The following is a 22,968-nucleotide window of genomic DNA, read 5'->3' on the forward strand; positions in this document are numbered from 1 at the left end:
CTGAGAAAAAGAAGAGAGGGGTACAGAATTGGGAATTTGCAGGATGGAAATTGTTTGAAACTAGGTTTTCAGTCTCTAGAATAACACGTCATGCTTTCTCAGGGAAACTTGCCTCATCGCTTGAGCACTGGAGACACTGTTTTAAACAGAACCCATTAGAAAGAATTCAGCCTTGATTTTACTCTTAGGTTTCCAGGAGAAAGTCTTTGGTTTTATTTGTTCTTGGTCTACAGCTTCTTTTTCACCTTTTATGGAAAGTTCTACCAGTTGGAGATCTCCTCCTGCCGTGCCACCTTTCGTTTATTTGACTTAGAAAAATGTCACTTGACTTTAAGACCAAACAAGACATGAAGTTTGTTAAACTCTGTTGGGCTAGTCAGCATATCCTCTCGCATTCGGGGAGGGTGCGAATCCAGTCCCCTAGTTGTCAGTGTCTGTGGTTGAAGAGGCTGATGGAACGGTGTCAAAGTGCACACACGACTTTGGGTCCAAACCCATACTCCCCGTTTGCTAACGCGAGTGAGTTCCTTCACTGCTCTGCGCTTCAGTTTCCTTGCCTGAAAAATGAGGGCACTGCTGGTTCTGTGTCACAAGGCAGCTGTGAGGGATAAAGAATCACTATCTGTGCCATGCTTAGAGAAGTACCTGGCATGTGGTAACATGCTGTGGACATGCCGGTACTGTTACTCTGACCGCCACCACCATCATCGTCAAGTAACGATGCCCCCTTGTTCTAAAACCGTAGACAGAGGAGCAGACCCCGGCGGGGCCGGGGGACATTTGACCCTCAGCTTCTTTGCTAGAAAAGCCCCAAACCATTAGAATGAAATGGTGACAGAATTCAGTGACCCGGTTATTTGTTCATCTGTGTGTAAGGTATCCGATGACACTGATTTTACTGAGACTTCGATTACAAAGTGATGGTTTTCACATACTCCATATTTACATGGAATTCTAATCCAAAACTGTTCCTTTCTTTAATTTGAATTAATTTCTATGCAATCTTTATCAGATCTTTGTGGACCAAAAAGAAAGGACACTTGTAAGTGATCACTTGGGGTGATTGCAGTGGGGTCAAATTTGGCACTTTATGCATGGCCAGATGTTATTTACTGTGACTTGTCCATATCTACATACATAAGCATTTCCTCCTTTTCCAAATTCATCTTAATTTCCTTTGAGATTTTTGGTTTGCTTCCCTGTCACCTTTACTTCTTTGAACAATATTTGTCTGGACTGTTGAAAAAGGTTGCCAAATAAGAACATCAAAAGGACTTGAAAAGATGCAACACGGAACATATCTCTGGAACATTCTAGATGCCCTTACCGTGTCTTCCCCTGCCTGGTGATTAAGCTCTGAAGTTTTTGAGAGCTTATTCTGGGCTGAAGAGAAGGCACACTCGCCCATGGCATGTATGTGTGAGAGAGCACACGCGTGCGTGCGTGCGTGCGTGTGTGTGTGTGCGAACATGTGCCTGCTAGCCGGCCAGCACACCAAGGGGCTTGTACACCCCTCTGCCCAGTAACCTGCTGAGACCAGACCTGGGAGGAGGGTTTGGTGGCATGTGATAAGAGTGGTTGATATCAAGAGGGAAACGAGTAGCTAATTTTTAATCAGTGCTGATTAATCAGGGTTTTAAAATGAGTGATTTCCGCTAGAAATTGTGCTGCTTTGTTGTTTTGCCCAGCAAGATATTTCCATAGCATAAAATAGCAATAGGAGCATCTCTTTGCTTGCAGAGCACGGCGTCTGCATTCACTGAAGCCAGGAGAGACAGATTTTGTGTTGAGGAGCAGGAAAGAATCAATTCACCAGGAAACAAAGCTCTTCTTAAAACGCTCCCAGACTTTTCCTTGTTTTTCTCTTCTGGGTTGACAAAGCAAACCCAGGTGAGGAGGCTTTCACCAAGAAGTCAGTGAGGCCCCTCCTCCCTCTCGGAGGAGCAGTAGGGCTGAGGAACCCAGTTGTAGAGTCTGCTGAGGAAGAATCTTCCAGGAGATGGACACGTGGGACAAAGGGTTGGGAACCCTAGCCCCTGGGTCTCGTCTCAGAAAAGCCCTTGTCTCTGTTTGGAATTTGTTGCAGGGCCCCTCGGGGCAGCATTCTCCATAGTGAGGGGAACACCTTCTAGGAAAACTTGTCAGCATCTGTCAGGAGAGATGGGCTTGCAGCCCTTCTGGGATACAAATCCAGAGAGTGAAGTTGGACAAAATCCTCCCTGATGGATGGACGAGGAAGCACTGTCAGGAGGATCGGTTAAAAGGAGCTGGGAAACCTGACCATGGGGACTTCTGTATTCAAGAGGCTAATGGAGAGGTGGGGCATCCCAGGAGCACACATTTAGGGAGAAGTCCGGGATCTGCACGTCAGGTCACCCCACCTCCACAAGCGGGGAGGGCCGAGGTAGGGAACCCATAGCTGGGAGCTGCCCTGGCCGGCGAGGCAGGCTTACTGCGTGGGAAGAGGTATTCTGAGTGTTGGTTAGGCCAGAGTGGAGGGTGGTAAGGAGCCGAAGAGCCCAAGAATTAGGGAAAAGCAAGCAAGCTGTTGAGTGTATTGTCTGCTCCCCAAGGGAAAACCCACCATCGGTGTTGATCTTGCACGCTCTAGACTGTGCTTTTGACTTGGAGGTGACTGTGCCATCCTCAGGTTGTAAATGGAAGAGAGGTCATGACTTAAGTAAGAGATAAGCCACTTCCCTGGCCTTTCCCTCCAGTACTCTGAGGGGAAGCCACTGGAATTCTCTGGTGAATTCTCTTGCTCCAGGGAGGGAGATTGAAAAGAAGGGCCTTTTCCAAAGTACTGGTTCCTGCAGGAAGTAAGGAGCACTTCCATTTTCCTGAGGCCCCTCTTTGTGCTTCCTCATGTCACCTGTCTTTGTTCAGCATGTGCCCGAGGCCAGGTTAGCTGCCTTGGCTGTGGGCTTTTCTCCAAACAGCCACACTTTGTTCCCAGGTCTGCATTTTGATCTTGGTTCTACCTCGAAAATGTCTAATTTATACTCCTGGCCACTTGGGCTTGGGAAAAGTAAAGGGTAGTTGGGTTTGGGGGAATAATAGAGTGTTTTGGTGACATTCTCATAGGTCCATGCAGAGCTGCAACACCATGGAGGCTGGTATCTTCTGCCACCAGCCCCCCGGGATGGCATTCCCTGACCCAGGGTTCCTGACAGGAATAAAGGCTCCTATCAAAGCCTTAGCAATCTTTTTCAAGGACATCCTCCACTTCCTGGAAAGAAAATTTGATACTGTTGTTACAGCTCTTCAGTGACCACATCTACTCTAGGTGATTTATTCTAATGCCAAATAACACTTGAGACCAAATATCCCTCTCCCTAGCCAGGACTTTGGGCCAGACTTCATGGGCTCAGACTGTGCCTGTTGCCTGGGTCAGGGGTGTGTACCATCCGCCCAGGAGTCCTCTAGGACGTGGGCACAATTTTGTGAGTGTAAGGAATCTTCTGAAGAGGGTTGACAAGATTGCCAAAACGTTCCAGGACCCCCAATGTTAAGCCCCTATTGCATTGGTTTAAGGTGATTTTCAGAATGGGCCAGTTGGTGAATAGTGTGTAGGCCAATGGGAATGATCCAAAGGTAAGTACTGATAATTCTAGAAAAGCAAGGGAGGAGCTGTTTAGGAATAAAGTCCAAAGTAGGTACGCAGGTGGTGGCCTTGGCCTCAGGCAAACAGTCTGCTGTAACAGGGGTCGAGGGGGAGCAGTGTGCAGGGTGCAGAAGTGAGCAGGGGCTGGTTGTGTGCCCAGACAGGAGAGGAGGAGGAACTCGGAATTTTCAGCTGCTCTCTGGACCCTGGAGGCCTGAGTGTTACGGTGTCCTGTCTCAGTGAGGCATCAGCCCCTCTCTAGAGGAGGTGGGAATGACCAGCATCCTCTCCTTAACTTTGAAGTTGCTGTTAAATCCAGGAAGGGAAGGACGGGCTCTGGCCCTCAGAGTAGAGTCTGTGGCAAGGCTGCCAGTCAGATGCCTGTTGCCCGTGAATAAGGGAACCCGGCACTTGGACGATCGGGGCACCCACGCGGCAGCAACTCAGCACCCCGACCCAGCTGCCTTGTGTGTTAGTAGGCCTTCCCCCTGAAGGAAGCCATGTGCTCATTCCGGTCCAGGTGCGAGCTCTGTCTCCTGGCCAGCCAGCAGGACTGGCGTGCTCAGCGGGCCTAGTCTGGTCCTCACAGGGGCTGGCCTTGGCCCCATCTGGCAGCCAAGAATCATGGATCATTGGGAAGAAAAGCCAGAAGGCGCTAAATGTGGCATTCGTGAAGACTTGTCCCATTTAGACATGTGCACAGGTTGTCAGAATTGGTGCAGGCAGAATCCCTTTGTTTACCTGTTGGAGGCCAGAGAAGGGGGTCTGGGAGGATGGCAGCCAACAAGGTAACATGTGACAGAGGAGGAGAGAGGGGAGCAGTGGGTGAGAAGTCATGGCAGTTGGGTGGGAAAATCTTACATTATTCAAGATGAAACTTTTAAAAGCTCAAACCATCAGTCAGTATCATAGCTTCTCCGTAAATGCACTTAGAGTGATCAACGGTACCCAGAATAAGCATCCCTACTCCAGTTATCAGGATGGCCAACCTGTCCACATTTTCTGTCTGTCACCAAAGGCTGGGCTCTGCAGTGGCTTCCTTGGGGCCTGTATTGATCATGAGTTCATGGAACCTGACACTTCAAAGTACCTTCTGTTCTGGTTTTCTTCATCTGCACTAAGTGTACCCAGTTGTAAGCATGCTTGACCACTTTTTATGTAATTCAGACCTGAAATTTTTTATTTCCAAAACATGTTCTGATTTCTTGAAAAGACATCATTGATTTGCAGACAGAATGTCAGGAGGCAGTAGGCATAAAATGTGTGAGCCCACAAGAGGGAATATGTAAAATGTATGCCGTAGATAGGGAGATAGATAGATGGATTGATAAGTCACAGTCCTAGGGACATTGTGCCGTCATGATCGCTGTAGGATATGGAGATCCGAAGGATGATAGGATGTTAGGTCAGTGGAAGAAAGACCCTGCAGTATGTTGAGCAGCAGGCTCAAGGTTCCAGGGTAGATAGTGGGGTCAGTAGAGGAGGGGATGTAAGAGTCAGCACAGAGGGTTTTCAGTGGGGTAAACCTGAAAAGACCCAAAATTCAGTGATGAGGACGTGAGAGAGAGAGGCAGAAGTGGATGTCAGGAGGATCTGAAAAGGTGCCTTCGAGGGGCTGGCATTTGGTCCGACCTTGAGGGAGGAAGTGGGTTTGGGTAGACAGAGTTAGGGCTGGGATTGTAGAGCCATCAGGATCAGGGGAAGAACCTGTTGGTGGTTCTGAGGGTTGGCAAGGAGTCCTCCTGCCTGGAGGGTGGAGAGGGAAAGGAGGAGAGCTAGGGACCAAGGTGGATTCTCTTAAAGTCAATGGGACGCTTAGCACATCGTAACCCTTGATGGTCCGTTTCCTTTGTGAGACCTCCAGTGGGCTCCCTACACGGTCTCCTGCCCCCCCCAGCCCAGAGTGAGTTCCCCTGGCACAGCTCTGTGCCCTGGACTGTGTGCATCGCTGTGCCTCTGTCCTCGTGTGCCCAAGAGCTCTGGGAGAACAGAGCACACCTTCTGTAACTCTTGCATGCATGAGGAACAGAAACGGTTGCTGCTTTAAGGGCACAGAATGGAGAACGTGTGAAATGCCTGGTCATAGTGCTCTTTCACCGGGAAAGAGAAGGACGTGGTGTGGCTGGGGACCCCATGGAAGGAGTAGGGGGAGGGCCTGCTGACTCCCCTTTGTAAGGGCTGAAATCCCAGAAAGTGTGAAGTCGTGATCCCAGGCACAAGGGCAGGATTTCCGGGTGCTGCCCCTCTGCCCCTGCCCTGCAGATGCTCTGCTTGACCTGGTGCTGCTCAGGGCCATGGGTCTGCACCGTGAGTGTGTGCATGTGTTTGAGTGTGTGTGTGTGCCCTCTCTCACACATGCAGGTGCCCCCTATCCTGTGTCCCTTTCTACCAGTGGATGGTATTGTTGCCTCCCTCTGGCTCTCCCACCCCACCTGGTTGCCATGGGTGCTGCGGGGCCTCGGATATATCCCCGTATGATCCGTGTGGCGTTTCGTTCCTACGTGCTCATAAACGTCTGCCCCCTGCCTGCTCTGTCCAGGGGTATTTTAGTGACGCCTGGAACACGTTTGACTCCCTCATCGTAATCGGCAGCATTATAGACGTGGCCCTCAGCGAAGCCGACGTGAGTATGCGCCCGCCGTGGCCGCCCGCCTCGTGTTCTCTCTCTGTCTGTGCACATTCCGCTCCCTGTCCCGCACTGGCATCACCTGGACAAGTCACAGGTCCCAACTTCACTTGATCTAAAACCAGGCATTTCTAATGAGAGCCGTGGACAAGAGGCTTGTGAGGGTAGAGCTTTATCCCAGGCCTTTCCAGACACAGATCACCTTTTGGAGGGCTGACTCCTGCAGCATTTCCCAAGTCACTGGTAGGCAGGGCGAGATGGGCGTCTCTAATTGTTTTTATTCGCTGTGTCAGCAGCAACACCCAAAGTGATGTACCTGTAACGTGTGTTTGTTTTAGGGTGATTTTTCAAGTAGCCGGGTGGCATAATGCTAGAATGTTCCCCTTTTATAACACTGTCCTTTTCTTCTTTTTTCCTGTTGTGCTTCCTCTCTGTGGCTTCTGAATGCTTGCCCTAACAGCACTATTTCACTGATGCATGGAACACTTTTGATGCCTTAATTGTTGTTGGTAGCGTCGTTGATATTGCTATAACTGAAGTGAATGTAAGTAGCAAATTTTGTGTCCTGTAACGTGATTGTTTTTGTTAAGTCTAACACTCGGGTGCCTAGAAACGCTATCCGTGGGCCTTCCTACACTTTAGAAATTCAGACGTATGCTTGTTTTAAAAGACGAACATTTTGTAGTCGCCCCCTTCCCTCACCCCACCCCTCTCCCCCAAAAGAGAGTGGAGAAGTAAATGTAGAATTGCCATTTTGGAACTAAAACATTATTTTTTTTTAAAAAAGTTCTTGTTAAGTTCTTAAGGGCTTGGAGTTAATGTATGTGAGTATGTGAACTTGATCACTCACTAGCTGTGTGACCTTGGCTGGTCACCTGACTGCTTTGAGCCTCAGTTTTTCTAGCTGCAAAACGGAGTTCATAACGTGTGCCCTTGTACCCACAGCAGTTCTGTGAAGGCACAGGAGGGAAACTTCACAGCCACACATGAACCCGTGGCAGCTGCTGCTGTGTCCTCACCTGTACCTTGTGTACCTGCTGAGTCTGGCTGGTGGTGCTGGGGAATACCCACTGTCCTAGCTCCCCAAACGATGATGTAGGTCGAAGGCTGCCCTGGACCGAGGGAAGGGGGGCCTCGTGTGTATTGGGAGAGGGTGTCCATTCTCCATTGCTGCACTTGATCAAACCCTTTAGTAAGGAAACAAGTGCAGTAGCAGTGTGGTAGGTGGAGTGACCCCCACCCTTCAGGACGCATCCTAAGAACCCTCTTTCACGGGGAGCACTGCCTCCTGCCAGCTCCTCTTGCATCTAGCCCGTGCCTAAACCAGAAAGATGTGAAGCAGAAACGGCCCTGCTCGCCTGGTCTGTCCCCAGTTCGTCAGCGAGTCTGAGTGGGTGTCCGACGTGTGTACCCCTGTTGTGTAGAACCCGTTGTGGGGATGAGTGGAGCATGGGGTAGGACTGCTGTGTGGTGTTGGCTTTCTGCTCCGTGTGGCCAGCCCAGCCCTCCTCCCCAACCCCTGGCCGGGAAGAGGCCTCCTCGCTCTGCCTGGCTGACATTTGCAGGGTTGTACAGCCCATCCTGGTGTCCAGACAGCCTATATCAAACAGGGACGGTGCAGTCCCTTTTAATGCCACTGCTTCGGGGCCAAGCTAATCCTGGAGCACAGAACAGTGGGACAGCTGCTGGCCTGGCACTCCTCAGGCCTGACAGTCAGTCCTGGTCCTGGTTCAAAACTGACTCGTTGGACCCGGGGCCTCAGTTCCCCCCATGGATCGACTGGGGTGAGTGCTATGTGCCCTTCCAACTTCATAGGTATGTTGGGGTGAAATTTTGTGAAAATATCTGCTATAAAACCTAACATATTAGGGAGATACAAAGCTATTATTCCAAGTGTAGATTTTCCGTGGACAGATAGGTAAAATGGACTATAAGACAGGTCCACGAGGGTGTGATTTAAGCCTCATGACACCCAAATCCACGCCACGACAAGGCAGCAAAGTGGTATTTTATGAGACTTAGGAAGATACACCCTCCCTAACCTCCATAAGCCCAGACTTATGTAAATTCCACTTTATATGAAATATTCCATAACTCAGCTATAAAGTTGTCATTCATAACGTGTAAGTTATGCTCGGTTATAAAATAATCTAATGCTAATGGCAGAACAGCAGGACCCTAACTGGGCTGCCAGGGGCTCTCTCCTGAATTTATGACCAGACATATGCCTGCTTAACCGTCTCCCGATGTAAACCGCTTACAGCCTTCATCAAAGTATGCTTACGTCTGGAACAGACCCTTACGTAAGTCAGAGATGGCCTATAATGGGGATGAAAATTGAATAAGCTACAGTTTCAGCAGGTCTCCTGGAGTGCTCTGTGCTCAAAGTGATGTGCAGGCAGTGGGCATAACTACTTAGTTTCTGGGTACCAGGATGTGGCCAAGGTTTGTTGGCCGAGCCAACAAGCCAGCTCTCCAGTGCCTCAACCACCTGCTGGCTGGCAGGGTGTGGCGCTGGTGGCCTCGGTCGACAGCACGTGCCCAGCTTCCTGGCTGCCCTTCCGTATGCTGGGGGCAGGCGTGCACCACGCCCATCCCCTCTAGCCCAGCCTTGCTCATCGGTGTCTCACACGTGTCCTCCCTCGTGTTGTATCGGACAGTCAGGAAAGCTGCAGGGGTACAAGAACCCACACTGGATTTCCTAGTTAGCACTTGACTTTGGGGTGTCTGCACAAAGCAACCTTTCACTGGGCCCATTTCTGGCACTCAGTTGGACTTTCAAAATCACACTGGTGAACAGTCTCCTACTGTTTTCTAGTCGGTGACTTTCCCTGCGGTCAGATCTAGCCTGAGACAAAACCTCCCTCAGCTGGTGACCAAGCCGGTTGTCCACTCTGGTAGAAGTAGAACCCCTAGGGGAGATCGGCAGCTCTGTGCTGGGCTGCATTGCACAGCGATTGCTCAAGGCCACCTTCTCATTCAGTCTCTCCCTGCACATGTCCTGGGCACGTAGAATTCACGGGTCGTGGACACAAAGATAAAAGAGACCAGATGTCCTCAACCCCTGATGGTATAACTGGGTGGAGCTGGGAATTCCTACATCGCCCTCTCCTGCGCATGCCTAGTTCCCTGGTAGAGCAACTCACATCATACCCCTTGCTGGCCTCATCCCCCAAGACCCTGGGCCAGACCAGCTTGAACGCTCTTGGTCCACGTTGGCTGTTTTTAGCTGCAATAAGTCATCATTTTTGCAATATTTAACCTGCTGTGCTCTCTCCCCCAATCTCTGTCGATCTTCCTTTTCTGTTACCTAATTGATTTTCATGTTGGTTTTATTTTTAGAAAATTGTAGCGGCAAGTATATATAAACATATATACGGTGATGTCGTTAAAGCAAAAGCACTCTAAAGACTGTATACTTGTTTTTGGCTTCCCCCACCTGTGGTTTTCACTGAGTTTCACGGGGTGTGCTATGTATGGCTCAGGGTCATCTAAATTGTTTCCCTTCCCCTGTGTCCAGTCTCCAGCTGGGGTCTGGGCCAGGGCCATCTTGGTCAGTCACGCTTGGCTCTGTGACTGCCAACGTAGTCCTCGAGAATGATTGATCTGGCCCGCAAATGAGAAACCTAGCTTGTGCTTACACTGTTTGCAAAAACATTTTGGATGGCCCTTTCTGTTGTCCTGCTTGATGCTTACCCAGCCCTCTCCTGCTGCCCCCGCCCCACATACCCTACCCTGCTATGATCATGGTCTGATGGCTCTCAAAGACTTGTCTTTATCACATCTGGTCGTAACATCACCAAGCTGCTAAAATGTCAGATGGCGACTGGTAGGCTCGCTTTTGCTCCCCCTCAGATGCCTGTTGGTGCCTTGAATGAGGAAATGACAGAGCACCCCATTCTCCTTAACCCGGGCAGTGGCTGTTGCCAGCACGGAGTCTTTTCCCACTGTTGTTATTGCTGGAGAGGCAAAATATTTGTGCAGAAACCATGACTGCCTTGTTCTCACTTACTGAAGAGCATGTGAAAAGTCAGTAGGGAGTGTACTCCCAGGGACCCAACAGTTGTCCCTGACCTGTCAGGTACCCAGTTTGGACCAGGTGACCAACAGCTGTGCTCAGCTTCTGGTTGTTCAGCCCTCCATTCCAGAAGCCAGCCCTTTTCCAGGGGCCAGGTCACTGATTTCTCACAGACTCATCATTCCCATATACAGAAGCTGCCTCTCCCAGCAGTGTTATGTGCCCAGTCAGAAGTAGCCAGAGGGAAGTTCCCCATGCCATCCCCTGAAAAGAGTGGGATGCCTTGAGTTAACTGGTTCTGGGATGCCGGTTTGCTTCCTGTCTGAATTGGAAAACCACGTCATCTCAGCCTTACCAGGAAAAGATGGGAATTAATACAGCAAGTGCAGACTGATCTTTGGTTGCACTTGGGAAACTCAGGGCTTGTTTGGTTCCTATAGTTGCTGGGGGCTGGCCCTGGCCCTGAATCTCAAGAGCCTTTCACTGGCCTTCCTGTGTGAAGAGGCCGGAGGGAATGTCAGGAGAGCTCCCAGGGATCTACAGAGATTTCTGGGCCCCTGCATATGGTTTGGCCACCTGGGGCTGAGGGCAGTCTCTCCATGGGGCTCCCAGATGAAGACACTGGCACCTCATGGTTAGAAGGAGCTGCCCAGGCCCACTAGCCCAAGGCCAGGGGTGGCACCACAGTCCCCTCTGTGAGGACCGGCCATGCAGCCCCGGCGATTGATTTTGGAAAACTCCCCAGGGAGTGAGCTCTTTTCCAGTTTCAGCCTCTGAGAGCATCCTGTCATTGATTCTGGAATCGCACAGAGAGTCAGCTCACCCACGTTCCCACCGCACACTTCACAGCCTGCTGTTTCCGAGCCCCCCACCCCCACCCCCGGGGGAAAGATGGGGATGCATTCTAACCTGTTTACATTGTTAGGGTACTGAACCCTCATCAACTCCAGTAGAACCCACTGCTCAGCTGTAATGGCCTAAGTGGGCTTTTCTAGGGGCCCCACTCAGTATGGCCAATCCACACCTTAAAGGAATTTGCTGGTGTGAGTGACCATCTGAAGAGTGCCCAGCTTTACCCCGGCCTAGGACTGCCGTTCCCCTCTAGCAGGGCCTTAGAATCACCTGGCAGCTTTTCTTTCTTTATTTTTTTAGTGTATTTATTTATTTTTGAGACAGAGAGAGACAGAGCATGAACAGGGGAGGGGCAGAGAGAGAGGGAAACACAGAATCCAAAGCAGACGCCAGGCCCTGAGCTGTCAGCACAAAGCCTGACGTGGGGCTCGAACTCACGGAGTGTGAGATCATGACCTGAGCTGAAGTCGGATGCCCAACCGACTGAGCCACCCAGGCACTCACCTGGGAGTTTTTAAAACTCCTAAAGCCCCGGCACACCCCAGCCCAATTAGAGAAGAATCTTTGGAGAGGAACCCAGGCAGTAGATTCTGTCAAAGACCCCCAGGCAGTTAGAATGTGCAGCCCAGGGTGAGAGCTGGCCCGCCCTTTGCATCTGGCTGACATTTGTAGTTTGGGCAAAGCCATCTTTAGGGTCCTTCCAATCCGTAAGATATTTTGGCAACTTGCACCGTCCCCCGGTGCGGCCAGCAGCGTCCTCCCCTGCACCTATGCCCCCTGGCCGGCGTGGCGCTGAGCGCAGGAGAAGGTGTCGCAGGCTGCGCTGGGGGTGCACGTGGATTGCTGTGCTGTTTGTTGTCTCTGTCCTTGCTGCATGTTGTGCTGACCTGTCCCTCCACAAATGCTGTCTTGTCCTCCTCTTTGTTTTCCTTTTTTTAAAAGGATATCCAGGGTTTCAAGTTCCTAATCTAAGATTTGCCATACTTCAAAGATAACAGTTGGAAAAGAGATGTCCCCCTCAAAAGTCAGTTTGGCTGCTGACTTCCCACATTGTGAGGGGGAGGGGGCAGTGAGAGGTCCATCCGACTTGGAACGGGATGTGGAGGACAGGCAGAAGGGGCTGTGGCCAGGTCATAGCCAGAGAGTGTCTTCCCCGACCAACAGACCTCTTATTCTTGCAGGTCGGACATCTCCAAAGTATAACTGTAGAGTGCTCTGTCTTATGCACCCTCTGGCCCCCTTGAGCACAGGCAGGCAGGGGTGTGCACGCTCACACACACCCTTATTCTCATGCCCTTGCACTCTGGCTGCATGGGCGCGACCCAAGCCTCGTGCTAACAGCCCTGAGGGAGATGGGGTTGGGAGACAGAGGTTTGGAAAACTAATTCCTTCATTTGTTAAAGTCAGAAGTTAAAAACCATCATCTGTCCCTTTAAGGGGATGTTCTTTGTCTTGAGGTGAGAGAAAAGAAGAGAAAAATAGAAACAGTGACAGGGGCTTGGACTGTGCCATTGGAGAGTTTGCATTCTGAGCATCCCGGGTGAACCAGGAACCCCCTTTCCACCCTTTCAGAACCTGTCAGTCCTGGGCTTATTGTCACACTGCTGAATTTCAGTAGTGATGTGACATGCCCAACTCTTGTTTTCTGTGATTTTTGTATTTGGTCTCAGGAGGCAGCTGTTAATAAGAGTGAGATTCCAGAACGGAGCCCTTACTTTCCCTGTATCCCCAGGGAGGAGAACCCCTCCCTCGGATTTGTGTGCACATCTATGTGTGTGCATATGTACCTTAGCTGTGCAGACACACCATGCAGAAGGCTCCCTAGAAACCCTGGGGAACACTCAGCAGCCCGGGCCCCCAACCAGAAGAGGCTCATTCCTTTGCCAGTTACCAGGTAGACCAGCTGCTTCCGTGGAGCTGGCCCTCCTAAAGGGAACAGAGAGGCTGTTCCTATCTCTTGCTCAGTCTTCTGTTTGATTTCACGGTGCCTCCCGACGTCCGGAAGAGCTTGCTTACGACCTCTTTCTACTCTCCTAAACACTTATTGAACATCTAATGAGTAAGTGCCTCATGCAGGGCACCAAGTGGAGTGAAGCAAGGTCCCGCCCTCAAGGGGCCCCCAACCTGAAGGAGAGGCAGGTGTCCACTGGGTGGCGAGCCCTGTGGTTCAGCCCCCTGGGGCCTGAGTGAGCGCCCAGCCAGACCTCGGATGAGGTGGAAGTATGGAAGCTCAGGGCGGGCTGGTCCCATGCTGCTGCTTCCCAGGAGTCACACGGTGCTGAGCGCCGTCCTCTCTGCCAGCAGTCCGGGCTGTAGGCTGGGCATTAAAGCCCCTCTCCCACCCACACTGACTTGGTTTGCTCACCTCCACCACAAGGGCCTGTAGGACACCTTGCCCAGGCACGTGGCCCAGGAGGTGTGTGGGCCAGTCTCCCTGCCCCGTTCAGTAGCCTCATTCTGTTCCTCGGGGCTAGGGGTGGCCTGAAGAGCAGTTCATTCCCTGGACCCACAACCCAGCCTCAGCCAAGAGAACTAGCCTGCCCGTGAGATGCAGGGTCCCATCATGCATTTCTGTCTTTGGGAGCAACTGAGGTGCTGTAGTGTTCTCTTTCACTGGATGCCCTCCCACCTTGGAGCATTGTGTCCCAGGATGTGAATTAGAAAGTAGCATGTCTGAGCCTGTGTCCGAGGCTGCCCACCCTCAAGTCCGGGTCCAGGCAGAGCCCCTGGCATCTTCTCAGGGAGGGAGCAGCTGCCTTGTCCTGGGACATTAACCACACATTGTTATAAAGGGGGGAGGGGCCCATCCTTCTGAACCACTGCTTCCTTTCCATTCATTAATACATTTTCAATCTTTGATTTCTTAAAGCCAACTGAAAGTGACAATGTCCCTGTCCCCACCGCTACACCCGGGGTAAGATCAGTGATGAGTCCCCCCGGGGCTGGGCCTTTTCCTTGACCATGCTGAGTTTTCCACTAGTGTTTCTGTATTCTCCATGATTGTCCTTCCAGAACAGTGTCTGCAGTGGTTTGCATTCATCATCAGTGTCCAGTACTCTTGGCCAGCCCGGCGTTCTCCTCTTAACACACTAGACCACGTGGGCATGCATGTGCTGTGTGGACGCGGTTTTCCAAGCCCTGTGTTGTTAGCATGTAACTCTTCCTTTCATATCATGCTTTTTAAGGTGAAAAGGCCCTAGAAACACATCTTCAACTCTTACCTCTGTCACCTTTGTTTGCATCTGTTGCTGTTTTTCTGAAAGTGTTGCATGTTCTACTTTGCATTGGGTTTGACCTCTCCATGATAACCCTTCAGAACTCTGAAGAGAGCAATAGAATCTCCATCACCTTTTTCCGTCTTTTCCGAGTGATGCGGTTGGTGAAGCTTCTCAGCAGGGGGGAAGGCATCCGGACACTGCTGTGGACTTTTATAAAGTCCTTTCAGGTAAGAGCTCCACAAGGGGCTTATCTGTTGCTCCTGAAGACCACATGTGAACCAGTGAGCATCCTCTGTCATGGAGGACCCGGACTCCCTTCGGCATGGCCACTGAGATCCCCTGAGTCGATAGAGGGAGTGGAATGCGGAAGGCACCTGACCCAGCCAGACTCAGTGAATCAAACAGGATCACTTGCTAAGAGGAAACCAAAGGCAGTAAGGACCCACAGCTGAGGACAGGTGTAACCTTTCTAAGACTAGTAGAGATGGGGAGCCTCGAAGCCCCTCAGTCCTCCCTGGGATACCCAGTGGTGAATGGTGACATCTGAGAGAGAGCAGGTCCCAGCTGACCCCTGCAAACCTAACAGCCTCCTGCCAGGACAGCTTCTTGGGCTGCCATGGTCCTATCTGTTGGCCGGTCTACACACGAATCAGAGACCCCTTCACCCGGGCCGGCACACCATCACGGAGCAATGTGTTACCCAGTGCCTGGAAGGATCAGAGCGTTGAGGACATTTGGGCATAAGCCAAGCCTCCCTTGTCATCTGTGATTCTCCAGGCTGGTGCAGGCTGGTTCTAGTCTATTCCTCAACCAGGACCCGGCTTCTCCAGTACTGTCTAGTACTCCATCCCAGACGTTCTAGTCTTCTAGATGGAATTAACTGAGGACAGGGTACAGATTCTCATCAAAAAGATTCACCTATGTAGGGCATTTGTAGCTATGTGCAAATCATGAATCTTTCTTTGTTTGACTATCTTTAATTTGGAAGTAATAAACATTCACATTGAGAAGTAACACCGGTTAACATCCCACATAGCATTTTTCTGCAGTGGGTGGGATTTTAACACATAAAGGGAAGGGATGGCATCTGGGGAAGGGGGTAGATCTAAAAACTCAAAGAAGGAAAATTCCAAATCCTGGCAGGGGAAATGAGGTTATAGGAAGAACCAGGCACGAAGCTCTGAGAGAGAGCAAGTGGGGCCTCACGGGAGCCTTGGTCCCCGTAAGAGACAAAATCCCAGATGTTTGTTATTAATATAAAGTACCAAAGTCTGAGAACGAACTGCTATAAAAAATGGAATAGTTTTACGTAATCGTGTCATCCTCGCTTTTCAAGAAATTATTAAAGTTTTCCTTTTTAAAGATTTGGTTGCTGTAGATAAGTTCATTTCACAGGGTGGTAGTTCACAAAAACTGAGAAACGGTGCCAACGGAATTCTGAAAGACTCCGTCATCTAGGAAGAAAATGCGTGTAGGTGTGGTGAGGAAAGCCTGGAACTAACTCTGTGGGGCTCTGATCAGCAGTTGGCAGTCACAGATCCAGAGCTGGCACAGGTCAGGGAGCTTATAGCCGCTGGCTTTCTGGTGGCCTTTTTTGAGTAAAAGGGAAAGCGGATGCTTTAAGCATGTGCGCTTGGCATTGAGTTCAACAACCCGGCCTCTGCCTGGAGGCGTGCCATGTGCACAGACATCTCCTGTCACACAACATGATGTAGAAAAGCAGGTGAAGGCCATGGATTGAAGGACCCGACACATATATGTGTATTTAATGTTCAGTCCTAAGGAGAACCCAGGTTTGGCCACCACCCGGCTAGCTCCTTTTCTTCCCTGACCCAACCCCCAACTCTGGTTCCTTCAGGAGGTGTTCATTTTAGGAAAGCTATCTTGCTTTCTATAGCAGCATCTGGAAAGGGGTTCTTCTCCTCTGCCCCAGCAGTGTCATTCCTAAGACCTCCCCTTAAGGAAATACTTCAGCAGACACAGGAGATTTTGCATAAAGATGTTCCTCTGCGATGTGATCTACAGTAGCCCCTCGCTCCCACCCCAAACATGCCCACAAAAGAAAGTGGAAGCAATCCAAACATCCAGTGTTCTGGAATGGTTTGATCACTTATGGTAATTTCACAAAGGAATCTAATGACGGATGTAAACATTGTTGTGAGGGTGATGTGTCTGCATTGACACTGTTTCGGATCAGGGCACACTGTTAATGATGGTGGAAAGCACTTCTGCCTGTAGCTTCATAACACTAGGCGTACAGATGGATGGTGCCCTCAGGACTGAAATCATTGTGCTGGGCTGTGCTTTAAAAAGTCCTTGTTCACTGTTGGCGTCCTTTCAACACAACCTGGAAAAGAGAAGCATGTGGCCCTGTGTTGGGTCTTCATTCTGCACCTGAGCAGTCACGAGGGTTGGAGGGGGACACCAGAAGCTGGTACTGAGCCAAAGGCTTCCTCTCTTCCAGGCACTGCCCTATGTCGCCCTCCTCATAGCCATGCTATTCTTCATCTATGCGGTTATTGGCATGCAGGTAAGCACCAGCCACTTTCCTCCAGCTTCCCCTTCTCTGGGTAGCCCCAGATCTGTGGCAAGATTGCCTTGGCCAGGCAGAATAGAAAGACACGGTTGTGATTTTCCAGCCAAATGCCTTGGCTACTGAAGACATATGGAGATGAGAAGGACGTGGCTCTGTAGGAGAGCACTCCACAGGAAAGCACCTGTGCCAGGGAGAGCCAGGCTCAGGAGCCAGCAGAAGTAGGGATATGCCAAGGAAGGCTGGGTTTAGTGGTACTCCTCACCCCCCAATCTGAGTCCTGGGAGACTCAACTGATTGAGAAAACCCACAGTTGGTTTAGCAACAGGAAATGCGGCACTTAAAAAAAAGCTGTAGTTATTCTAGTTTCTGTACTGATGTAACTAAGAAGATATTAGTGATACAGAAGGCTGTTTATAGTCCGGAAAGTTTGGTTTTATCACAACCAAGTGAGACTTTTACTTGAGACCAGCGGCTCCCAGATGCTGGGGCTGGGGCTGAACTGGAACCATTAGTTGGCATCAGTAGCACCCCCTTTAAAAAAGAAGCATGAAACCAGGCCTTTCTGTGACCATGGCTGAGGTGCCACAGGATTGTTCCCTGCTTCTCCTGGAGTGGAGGAAAGGGATTGGGGCTTCATTCCCTGCTGAGCCCCAGTGGAGTAGGTGCAGCCTCCAGGAGGAGAGGGGGATGGAGCACAGCCTGCTGGACCCCCTGGGGGGTTTCTCTGCCACGTTCTCTGCTGGCTTGGATGCTGTCTTTCAGATAAGAGGGATGTGAGTGTCAAAGAGGTGGGGGACTCCAGAGCAGAGAGGTGGCTGTGCTTACTTATCTGAAGGCATAGGAATATTGGCAGTTCTCTAGGGATCTTATTGGGAGTTATGAACATAGAGTCGACACACTTGAGCACCTGCAGCTCAGCATGGGATGCTGTGTGCCCTGAAGGGTCTTCGATGACCTGATGTCCTCCCACAGAACGAGAGCGGTCTCAGGAAACTGCACACTGCATATTGCACGTTCCGTCACCGGTTCACTCGGGAGGCTTTGCCGGGCATCACACTCTTCTAAACTGGCCTGCTCCTCCAAGTTCCACAGCTGACTTCCCCTGGCCCTTCAAGTAGAGGCCGCCCTCCTTTCTGCAGCTCACCGGCCCCATGCTTGTCTGCAGCCCGATCTTTTGTCTGTGTACACTCATGTTCTTTTCATTTCCTGGAGCTCCGGGGCCGTGTTGCCTCTGCTCCTTCGCAGGCCATGCTTCCTCTGCCTGAACACTGAGTCCTCCTTGTCACCTGACCAGCCTCTACTTTTCCTTCAGTTCTGGGCCTAAATGTCACTGCTCCAGAGGCCTCAGATACATTATGTGCTTCCTTGTCCATCTGGATCATCCCAACTGTCCTCGGGGTGGGGGCTGTCTGTCTGATTTCCTGGTAGTTACTCCCTGATGTGAGGGTGTGCCTGACTTCAGCACCATGCCACCAGTGGTTAGCACCCTGCCTGGCATGTTTGTTGAGTGAATGAAGTGCCCAAGCACCATGAGAAAGCCCTAGTGGGTGTTGATCAAACTCGTGTTAGTTCTAAATTCACATGTGGAATCTGCTTTTTGGGTAGTTTTTTGCGGGGGAGGGGTAATTGTGGGGTTTTTTTGTTTGTTTGTTTGACAAAATCTTTATTTCCCTAAAAATTTTTCCACCTAGATGTTTGGGAAGGTTGCTATGAGAGATAACAACCAGATCAACAGGAACAACAATTTCCAGACCTTTCCCCAGGCGGTGCTGCTGCTCTTCAGGTGACTTCATCCCACGAGGCACATCTCTCTCTCAGCTCCAGGCTCCAGTGTGACACAGGACATGTGTTTTGCGGGACCTTTCCTGGTTGATCATGGTGGCTTTTTGTATTTGTTTTGAATTCTTGAACAGAGACGCTGGCATGTCAGTCACAGAGGAACTTTTCTGGATGGTGAAAATTGCTGTGGTCATTCAGACCATGGCTGGCTTAAGAGTTATCCCTTTGTAAGTTAGTAGGTCTTCTACTGCCACCAGGAAAATGGTAGGTTATATGCTGACACACGGGAGCATGTGTCTAAACACAACCATGAAATTTAGCAGGAACAGAGAGACCTTTACACAGCCAGTGGGGAACATGTACACTTTCAGATTTTATAGGATTGTTTTTAACCCCAGTGAACTTTGTGAACAAGGTGCTTTGAGGTGAGAGAACTTTCTAGAAGTTATACACGTACTTTCTAATGATTCTAGTGATTGAATAGCAAGTCATTTGCCAGTTGGGTGGTTTCCAGTTCTTTGTTTCCAACAAAATTGAATGGGTATCTACTCAAGTCAGGTGTTAAGTCATTAAAACATAGTTAATAATTATTTAAAGATTGGAACATGAGCATTTAAAGAAGAGAAGACACAAAAACATCTGTTTATGCAAAAAGAATTGATGTGCATGTATCCAATGATTTTTTTACTTTTTAATGTTTATTTTTGAGAGAGAGACAGAGCACGAGCGGGAGAGGGGCAGACACAGAATCTGAAGCAGACTCCAGGCTCTGAGCTGTCAGCACAGAGCCTGACAGGGGGCTCGAACCCAGGAACCATGAGGTCATGACCTGAGCCAAAATCAGATGCTTAACCAACTGAGCCACCCAGGCACCCTTCAAATGATTGTTTTAAATCAAAGGGAGCTGTAGCAGGGCCTCTGTGGACTCAGAAATGTTGCATTTGAAAATAAGTAGGAATTTTGGGGCGCCTGGGTGGCTCAGTCGGTTAAGCGTCCGACTTCGGCTCAGGTCACGATCTCGCGGTCCGTGAGTTCGAGCCCCGCGTCGGGCTCTGTGCTGACAGCTCAGAGCCTGGAGCCTGTTTCAGATTCTGTGTCTCCCTCTCTCTCTGCCCCTCCCCCGTTCATGCTCTGTCTCTCTCTGTCTCAAAAATAAATAAACGTTAAAAAAAAAATTAAAAAAAAAAAAAAAAAAAAGAAAAGAAGTAGGAATTTCAATTTAGGAATTTCACTAATCTGAAGTGCCCTCTCCCCCAAATTACTTAGATTTTGCTCTACTTAAAACTTTTGTTTTTAAAAAAACTCTTAAAAATTTCGTAAAGGTCTAAGCTTCAAATCCCTTCTTCTTCTGCTAAAGCCCTTTCTCTTGTTAATCTAAACAAGGTGTGCCACAGGGGAAGCCTGGCAGGAGATCATGCTGGCCTGCCTCCCGGGGAAGCTCTGTGACCCCGAGTCGGATTACAGCCCCGGGGAGGAGTACACGTGTGGAAGCAACTTCGCCATTGTTTATTTCATCAGTTTTTACATGCTCTGCGCATTTCTGGTGGGTGATCACGAGAGCTCCCTTTCTCAGTTGACAGGTGCTTGTATAGCATTTGGGATTCAGATCATGAATATTGCCCCCATCAAATTGCTGTGGGGTATTTTTAAAAATTTTTTTTAATGTTATATTTATTTTGAAAGAGTGAGAGTACGAGTGGGGGAGGGACAGAGAGAGAGAGGGGGGCGGTGAGGGGAGACACAGAATCTGAAGCAGGCTGTAGGCTCTGAGCTGTCAGTTCAAAGCCCAACATGGGACTTGAACCCATGGGCCTCGGAGATTACGACCTGAGCCAAAGTCAGCCCTTTAACCAACAGAGCCACCCAGGCACCCCTGCTATGGGCATTGTATGTTGATGAGCACTCTAGGCTTCATTTGGCAGTTGGAGGTTTTGCAGGACCATCACCTTGGTTGTAAACAGGGGCTTGAGGCTCACTAACAGGCTTGGGACACTCACCAAGCTTCTTAGGGCTGCTGGTGTCTTTATAAAAAGTTTCAAAGCCACCGCAGGTAGCAGTGACCTAACAGTGCGAATTATTTGGAGGCAATGAATGTGCTTCAAAAAGGCAGGATAATACAGCCCCCTGCCTCCCCCTGGGACTATACCCAAGTCATTTTGGAAAGCTGGAAGCCTGCCTTTTTCTTAAACATTTTCCAGAAAGAAAGTTTTTACTGCCTCTCGTAGAAAAATGGGTTCCAAATGTTTCATGACCCTTATAATTAGGAGGCCCTTACTAAGGTCTAGCCCTAGCCATTCCACTATGACAGCTGCAGCTCTTTGCCTCTGATTTGCTTTTTCAGATCATCAACCTGTTTGTAGCTGTCATCATGGACAACTTTGATTATCTGACCCGGGACTGGTCTATTCTGGGGCCTCACCATTTGGATGAATTCAAAAGAATATGGTCAGAATATGACCCTGAGGCAAAGTAAGTTGAAAAGGGTTCCGTGTGACTTGTGTGGGCTGTTTCTGGAACGTTGGCCGTGATTTCTGTGGAAGGTGGGATGGGCTGAGAGCTCAGGCCAGCCAACGCTTCCCTGGACCTCCTGCTGTACTTTGTCTCCAGGGGAAGGATCAAGCACCTTGATGTGGTCACTCTGCTCCGCAGAATCCAGCCTCCCCTGGGGTTTGGGAAATTATGCCCACACAGAGTAGCCTGTAAGGTAAGTGTCCTGTCTGCGTGTCTGATGGCCTCTCTGCAGGGACTCCCTGCTTCATTCAACAAACGTTAAGTAACATTCTGCCAGCCTTACATCAGGTGTGCTGGGGCTGCAGAGATAAATAATATGTGGTTCCTGTCCTGAGGAGCTATCACATTTGTAACTCTTAAGACACCCTGTCAGCAACAGGAAGACTAGGAAGGGAGTTAAGTAATTTGTCACCGGGTGGGTGGAGGGGAAGGTGACATTTGTGTCAGGTCCAGAAGGAGAGAAGTGGGAGTTTGTGGGAGCAGGAAGGGCATTGCAGAAAGGGAACACAGAGAGCTCAGATGCAGAGGCAGGAGAACGGTCACCATGTTGGCAAACAGAGAGTCACTGGTGTGCCTAGAACATAAGAGGAAATGGCAGAGGACTGCAGGCACAAGCCGAGCGCAGCTCCAAGGAGCCTTCCGTGCCACGCCAAGTCCCGTGAAAGAAGCACGGGTGGACTTTCACGGTGGAAAATGGCCTCTTGGCGACGGGAGAGTGAACCGAGGCAGGGGACCTCCCTGAGAGCTGCTGGAGTCTCCATGTGAAGTGACAGGAGCCAGAGCGAGGGCAGTGGAGGTGGGGTAGAGGAGGGTACGGCCAACCGAAGCTCTCCTTGGGAAGTAGAATGGAGAAGACTTGGTGCCCTGAACATTTACTCGCTTGAGTGACCATGAACGTGGTGGCGTGCCCCTCTGCTGCCAGAGCACCTGTCCCCATGGGCCGTGCATCAGCAGTGGCCTCTTGGGGATGGGTCCAGATCCCCCACCCCATCCCTGTAGTTTTCACACCATACCAAGCTGTCTGTGAGCCCCAGCTGAGATTTGTTCTCTTTCCTTAGAGCTCACAGGGAACCCCTTTGAGTCAGTGTAGCAGTAGCAACAGAAGAGAATTCTCCTTTCTGAAGGAGACGGAAACTGCGACTCTGCCCCTAGAAATCCAGCCAGTCCACACGACAGCTGGGCCCTCTCCCTGCAGGTCTGAGGTGCTTCTGGGATCGGGGGTTTTACTGCTCCAGGGTTGCGGGGCCAGCTCTAGACAGAACCCACTGTAACAGAGTGGGGTCTACACTGCATCTTAGGCTTTCAAAAAATCTTTGGAGAAAAACTCTTTGTTCCCTGCCCTGAAAGTCCAGAAACCCTCGTTGGCAAGTCCTTGGGATCTTTGCCACTGTCTTTGCTTCTCTGTAGCCTGGACTCCGGATGTAGGTACAGAGAATAAGCCACCAAAGTTGACTTTTTTTCTTAAATTTTCCAGTACCAGCCTCTTTTCTGCTTTCCAAGAACAAGATGGGTTCCAGCTCATGGCTGTCGTTTTGTGTTTACGTTTCCAGACCTTTTTACATAAAGGATCTAAGTATCCTTGAGGCACAAAGTGGTCCATTTTGCCGATTCAGGAACTTTCTGGGAAAAGCAAATGTACATGCTAGCCATCCTGGCTGCCAGTGCTAGTTTTGGAGACAGACATGGTTGGTCGCAGGGCTAGAAATTTAGGTGGGATGAGTCACGTGAACACAAGATTCCAGGCTGCTAATAGGGAAGAGAAAAAGTGTTACAAATCTCTTAGGATGGCTTGCCAGCCAAAAATAAGAAGTTTGGAACTATTAA

The 22,968-nt window shown here is 50.1% G+C and overlaps 1 protein-coding gene across 1 annotated transcript in view; it reads left to right on the top strand.

The window, feature by feature from the left end:
• Positions 1-22,968, top strand: part of CACNA1D (calcium voltage-gated channel subunit alpha1 D) — a 301,425-nt gene that overhangs the window by 248,234 nt on the left and 30,223 nt on the right. The window contains 8 exon segments of the mRNA XM_019417198.2: positions 6,144-6,227; positions 13,970-14,014; positions 14,417-14,545; positions 16,783-16,848; positions 18,546-18,637; positions 20,017-20,176; positions 20,975-21,102; positions 21,241-21,337. Coding sequence (XP_019272743.2) covers positions 6,144-6,227; positions 13,970-14,014; positions 14,417-14,545; positions 16,783-16,848; positions 18,546-18,637; positions 20,017-20,176; positions 20,975-21,102; positions 21,241-21,337 — 801 coding nt within the window.

Source organism: Panthera pardus, unplaced genomic scaffold (genome assembly GCF_024362965.1).
Source record: "Panthera pardus isolate Hobbes unplaced genomic scaffold, ASM2436296v1 HiC_scaffold_8, whole genome shotgun sequence".
NCBI classification, from domain to species: domain Eukaryota; kingdom Metazoa; phylum Chordata; class Mammalia; order Carnivora; family Felidae; genus Panthera; species Panthera pardus.